At 35.4% G+C, this 6,649-nt stretch overlaps 1 protein-coding gene across 4 annotated transcripts in view; it reads left to right on the top strand.

Moving 5' to 3' along the window:
• Nucleotides 1-487: 487 nt before the first annotated feature.
• The window catches only part of MYT1L (myelin transcription factor 1 like), a 129,846-nt gene continuing 123,684 nt past the window's right edge, over nucleotides 488-6,649 (top strand). For all 4 annotated transcript variants that reach the window (XM_065679185.1, XM_065679186.1, XM_065679184.1 and 1 more), the window contains exons 1-3: nucleotides 488-542; nucleotides 725-758; nucleotides 1,064-1,126. In XM_065679185.1, coding sequence (XP_065535257.1) covers nucleotides 488-542; nucleotides 725-758; nucleotides 1,064-1,126 — 152 coding nt within the window. The remainder of the gene's footprint in view (nucleotides 543-724; nucleotides 759-1,063; nucleotides 1,127-6,649) is intronic.

Here is a 6,649-nt window from a genome sequence, read left to right as displayed (position 1 = left end):
CGTATTAAATAAAATGAAATCTTTGAAGTTCTAATGATGACCCTTTATCTCCTTTTCAGTCATTATCCCTTCCTTTCTTTCCCACTGCAAAGTGTTTGCTTAGAAAGTGACCTATGGTGTGCAACCCCTTGACTTCAGTTTTAAATTGTGTAGAAAGCTATTGAATCATTGTTTCAAAATATACGGGAGTAATCAGGGGTTTATGTCAGAAATATCCCTTCAAAAAGAAGAGCCAGCACTTCGTTGCATATAATTTGTATGAAAGCAGGGCATGCAAACGAACTGATTAAAGCAGAAATTATCACATTTTTTGCTTTTAAATAAATGTAAAGATTGTAAAAATCCCCTGTAAGGTGCACTTTCCCTTACAGAATAAAATGGAATTAAAATAGTGTCAATAAATTGTGTCAGAGACTGTATCAGTCTGTGCATTGATAGTCTGTGCATGCAGGATAAGAACATTGACTGCCTGCTAATCTATTCCCAGATGGAGGTGGATGCAGACGAGAAGCGCCATCGCACACGCTCCAAAGGTGTTCGAGGTACGTCTCTTGCTTCAGTAAATCACTCAAGGCCCCTGCTCAGGGTGACCTTCATCCTCAAGAATCTCTTTGCACGATTCATTCTGACCCTTGCTTTTACACAACCTTTCTGGTAATTTTCTGCAGAAGAGGGGGACTTGTAATAGATGATAAATTTTTATATATTTTCCATCTCTCTGCAGTTCCCGTGGAACCAGCCATACAAGAGCTGTTCAGGTTAGTGCTCTGAGTGTAAAATCTATCCCCATTAGCAATTTAGAAAATTCATGCCTTTTAATGGGTATAATGCACTTTCAAGTTCATTGGTGGTTTGCTCATGCCCTGCTGCACTGATGAAATTAATTCGCTCGAGACTTGCTAATAAAAAGCATCCCCTCTTTTTATTTTTTTTTTCCCTTCAGTTATTTGATTTGTCTTTCTGTCTTGGTTGCCCTCCATCTCTGTAATACCTTCTGCCTGCTTTTAGTATGATCTTTCTGCAGCACACTGGCACCTATATAATTAATTCTCTTCTTTTGCAGCTGTCCCACGCCTGGCTGTGATGGCAGTGGTCATGTTAGTGGCAAATATGCAAGGCACAGAAGGTAATACCTGTAATTTTTCATAATTTAGTGAAGTGATTTGGTAAACAAGTTAGCTGGCATGACCTTGATAAACCAAACAATGATAAAAATAGCAATTAAACATTCTAGAAGCCATTCAAATTGAGGGTTTTTTTACATTTCTGAATGTCATACAAAATCTAACTCACGTTTTTGCTGAGGAAACGTTCTCATTGTCTCCCAAATTTTGAATACAGTTCTCTTGTTCATGTGTTGCAAATTAAAATGTGGCCCTACTGACATGTTGGTGCCAGTGTGACTTCTGTTATTTAATGTATTTTATAACTGAATGAGAATGAACTCCTGCACGTTTTAAGTTCAATGATTAGGTTGGACTCAAAGGTCAAAGCCTAAGGCAAATCAGTGATAATAAGACTTTAGGGTTCAAATGTTATATTATAGTTATGAATACCTTTACTTAAGTTTCTAAACCATGATATGTGGGGACATCTCCTGTTAAGAAAACGTTTTTAGCTGTTTCCTGTTAATATATCAGGGTAGCATGTGCTACTGTGCGTGCTTCACCTTAATTTACAACTTAATCTTTACATTTCTGTGTCTGCAATGTCCATGTTCAGTAGTGTTGTACATCTGTCTATGCAGCATTCCTTTCCTGAATCATTTCTCTGAATTTCTTGTTCAATATTTTGAAAATTTAACAGTTCTAGAATACATGAATTTTTCTCATATGCTGTGCATTTCATTTGACATATTTTGCACAGCAGCCCCTTATAGGAGATAAAATGGCTGGTCTTTTGGCCATCTCACTTCTAAATGGGGGAGAGGAGAGGGCGACCAAACCAGTGCTAAATTCTCCTGAAACTGTTAAGATTTTTTTAATTCTTGACTTTTTCAGGTTTTAAAGCACTTGTGGTGTTTATGAACTGCTTTGTAATGAGGGCATATGTTTTTTTATGAATTAAATTGAAATCGTATGTTTGTAGTTAGAGCATTTATTCAAAATAGGAAAAGACAGAAAACCATGCCATGTCAGTCCACTCAGTGCCACTCAGTCTGCTTGTGCCTTTTTTCTTATCACTGAATGAAGCCTAAGGACAACTCCAGGAAATACTTTCAAAATTAGAATGAGAAAAGTGATATGCCTGATATAAAAATCCCTTTGAATTACATATAAACAATGTAAAACTTAATTATATTCACATTTCTTTTCCTACTTTTTTTTTTCCTCACTCATACAAGTGGTTATGTTTTTTGTGGTTATTTGAAGGATTTGGTTAGATCAGAACACTGATTTAGGAAAAGTAACCAAAGTGGTTCTTAAATTCACTTGAGACTTTTCATTTCAAAACATAGTTTTCTTTTGTCCATTTTCTTCATGTAAATACAAGCCTTATCAGTAATTAATAAATGGTATCAAATCCTTCTTTTCCCTCGGAAATTTCACAAACAGTCAACAGTTAAATGACATGACTGTAATGTCCTTTCTAGTTACAAGATTTTAACTACATTCATTTCTTTACACTTCATGGAATTTATATGCAGATTTTAATACAAAAAATCTTGAAACATACTGAAAAAAATCTTTAGGTTAAAAAAAAGTCTGACTTCTGAATTGATCTAACTTTGATCTACGTGCCTGTGTTTGTGTAAAATCACCCTTTGGGGGAAGCGGGAAGGAATAGATGTGAGGTTTGGGAAGATTACATGCAGTTTTGAGATGTTAATTCCATATTTTGCTTTCTTGACATGATTCTGGTATGTCAGTACACGAACAGACTGAATCTCAGAGCTGCTAATTAAATGAAATTTTGGGCAGATGCGCAAAGAATAAAAATTGGAAATACATCAAAAATTCCTTTTTTTTTTTTTTTCTACTGAAGAATTTGTGGGGGTTTTATGTTTTCTTGTCACACTGATTGCCAATCCACTAATCCAAATATATTTAACCAATATATGTCTTATTTTGCCTAAAACCACAAAGTTCTTTGTTGGGGTTTACAATGTACATACTTATTTCCCAGAAAAGCAGTAATCTTTTATCTAGGCCAACTAATACCTAGGAAATTTAAGTTTTTGAAAGAATATGAAGGAACGTATCTTTTTCTCTTTTCTATTTTTCTATTTGGGTGGGAAAGACCATCCAACATTTCTTCCAAGGATTCAGACTGTCTTAAAAATTTCATGTGTTCAGGGAATTGCTTATCTCAGCTGATGCCTAACTCAATTCCGTTTAGACCTACAGAGCATTTTAATGAGGTTAAGACCTTTCCATTCACAATACCAGATCAGCTCATTATTAGGAATGAAATGCATTTGCTTCCAGTAGATGTAGTCAGTGCTCTCCAGATTTATATTTATTTTATAAGTCTCTGGAATTTCAGGGAGGGGAGGTGTGGCTCGTTGTAATTTTATCCTGGTAATACCAATGTCACAGTGAAAGCCATGTTCAGATACTATGCTAAACTTGAGCTGAAATAAACAGATCCTTTTGAATTTTCAGACAGATTCAGGGGATGAGTTGTTGTTCTGTTGAAAAAATATTAGGTGGAACTTTAAAGAGAGTTTTATCATATGTTTTGTACCCCAATTGTATTTTTAATTATGAAAGAGCTGCAGTGTTAGTGCTAGCTAGGGAAACAAGAAGGCCTTATATGTGATTCATGTTTCCTTTAAGAAGTATGAAAACACAAGACTGGTATTAGCATGGATGACATTGGTAACAGCTTGTTCTATCATTTCCATGTTCTTGGATATTTCTTTGTGTCAAATCTTAGTTTGAAGTGAAACCTTGCATGAGTTAGGTGGTGCTTTGCTCCCAGCTCTTAAGTTTGCTGCTTAATTTTAGCTTGTTATTTGAGCATGCTAATAGACATCTAAGATGGATGGGCTTCTCTGCAGGGCACTTTAGGGCAGGATGCTTGTATCTCTAACTTGGCAAAAGCACCTCTCTCCAGTGACTGCATAGAAGGTTCAGAAAGATCAGCATCCCGGTTTGGAGTTTGGCCCTGAGTGCCATAGTTAGGTGGTGTGTCTACTTTTTTCAGAGCAGACTCATCTCTTTTTTCTTCTTTCGTTTTTTTGTGGGTTTTTTTTTTGTTTTTTTTTTGTTTTGGGTTTTTTTAGTATTTTAGTAATGCCTAGAAACCCAAAGCTATCATGAACCCTCTGGTGCTGTGCCTAGCTGTGCCTAGGTGTTAGGGTTTACAAAGATAGGACTGCAGTACCTGTTTACGTTTCCAGGCACCTGAGGCCAACTGAGCTACTCACAGATCAAGCAGTTAAAGAAATGCATGTATCTTGGCAATACTGGGACCTAAAAAATGAAAAGAAAAATTTCAAAAAAGGCTGTGAAAGATCTGAAAACAAAACCAAAACAAAGCCATAGACACATTCAGATAGTGGTGGAAACAAGAAAAGAATACAAATCTTAGGAGTGAGGACTGGAGCCTCTCCCTGGGCTGTGCTCCTGATTTATTTTATTTATCCTGTTTATTGTATTCATTTGGTAGGTCTTGACGTTCATTGTGCATACCAGCATAATAATGACTAATACTCTTACATGTTCAGAGCTGTGAGTTAATTTTGAACAATAAGCTTGGTCCAGATCCTTGAATACTTTTAGCCATGAACAATCCATCTGGGTATACAGCAGTTACTCAAAGAATACCAGGAGAGTGTTCCCATAACTGTGTTTTCAGGATGTCTGTCAGCTAAGCATCTGAAGAAAAACATAGATTCAAGTGTTCTTGCACTGCTATTAGTAGGAACCTTGCCAGTTTCAATAATCAACTTTAAAGACAACAGGATTCAGATTCTATGTATACAAATATAAATGTAAAAGTGAGTGCAGTTTCTGGCCTAAGTTGTGCAGGTGCAAATCACATAGTTAGTCTAGAGTAACTGAGCACAGACTGTCCTATGTTATTTACAGAGTAGATGCGAATGACAGTTTCAGAAATATTAAAACTGTGTTGCTATGCAGTTATCATGTTTTTAAAAACACATTATAAACCAAATAGATGCCTATGGTTTGCCATATAAATAGGTATATAGACACATCACGAAAATCATAACTAGGTTCCATTAAAGCAATACTGATTAGATGGAATGGCCTATTTTAAAAGCTTCTTAACATCATAGTTCGTTATTTTCTCAAGTCACAAAAACAGTTACATTCTGTAATGGATTAATTGCTTGGCAAATATTACATACTTCAGAATGAAAAACATTCTAACAAGTAAAAGCCCTAAAAAGAATCTTAAGCTGGTAGCATGGCACTGTGTATATCAATGTAGGGTTCTTTAATCCATATATATGGATGTATATCTGAAGCAGATAAAGCCATTGTATAGAAATTAAAGCAAAACACAGTCTTAAGCTGAAACTATACACATCAAATTTCAGTGAAGGATGAGTTGTTCAGGCCAAATTATAAACTTTTCAGATTTAAAATTAAAATACTGATACTGTATCATGGATTTCAATTTGATTGCTAAAAATAAGAATTCAGATTAAATAAACTAAACATTTAATCTACCAAGGACTTTTGCATGCCTTTTCTTCATGTTCTCATACTGCATTTGCAAGGGATTTTTTTTCACTAATCACTGACAGAATGGCTTGTAAAAGGAAGTGAGTGTCAAAAATGAAGAGGGTTCATAACATGATGTTTGGATCTATAATGCATGAATTGTCCCAAACCTTATAAAATAAATTGTATTTTAATTTTCCACCAAATTTCTTGATACTGCCCATTCTTTGTTGCTTTACTAGGCTGTCTCCGTTTCTATTACATTATGCAGATAGAACTGTTTTGACCATCTTCTAATTTTTAAGCATGAGATTTGTGAATTCATACAACAGATATATTTGAATTTATAAATACCTTAGAGCTTAGCATTGCTGTTTTGATGAGGAAAATCCCCACATAACCTTGTACTGTATTGGCATTATATACTGTAGTTTAGCTGCCTATATTTTTGAACAAAGTGAGTGAAATAATTCAGGATCCCAAACTTTGAAATTAAAATACTCAGATACCTGTCTTATTAGAAAATTATTGAATTTCTGTTGCTTGTTGCGCCATATTTCTTATTCAGGTTTTTTCATTTCATATACCTTTTCACCCACCAGTTTGATTGCCATGGCTGCAGCCGTGGGTGAATAATTGCCTGTCTTCACAGGAGCATGTTCTGGAGCGAAAGTCGAGTGTTTGCTTCCTGATGTATGCCTCATTTGGATTCTGCCGACAGCCTAGGGGCTGTATTATTCATGCCTTGACAGATAGCACTCACTAAAAGCATTGGAACAGGGCCAGGTACTGGCAGAGAGATAGTGGAGCATTGCAACTTGCAACTGAGAGGAGCATCTATAATACAAAAAAGAGAAACCCTCATACCTCCCTTTTACTGGTCTCACTTTGATGGAGAATTCATTTGCATCAAAATAAAATACCCTAAAAATAAATAATTTTTTTCCTAAACCACGCTTGAAAGTTTAACACAATTTTCCACGTTTAATTGCAAAGCTGATTTTAATTAGTAA

The sequence above is a fragment of the Lathamus discolor genome, chromosome 5 (genome assembly GCF_037157495.1).
Source record: "Lathamus discolor isolate bLatDis1 chromosome 5, bLatDis1.hap1, whole genome shotgun sequence".
Classification (NCBI taxonomy): domain Eukaryota; kingdom Metazoa; phylum Chordata; class Aves; order Psittaciformes; family Psittacidae; genus Lathamus; species Lathamus discolor.
Note: the sequence above shows the minus strand (reverse complement) of the source record. Positions and strands in the feature narration are given on the sequence as shown.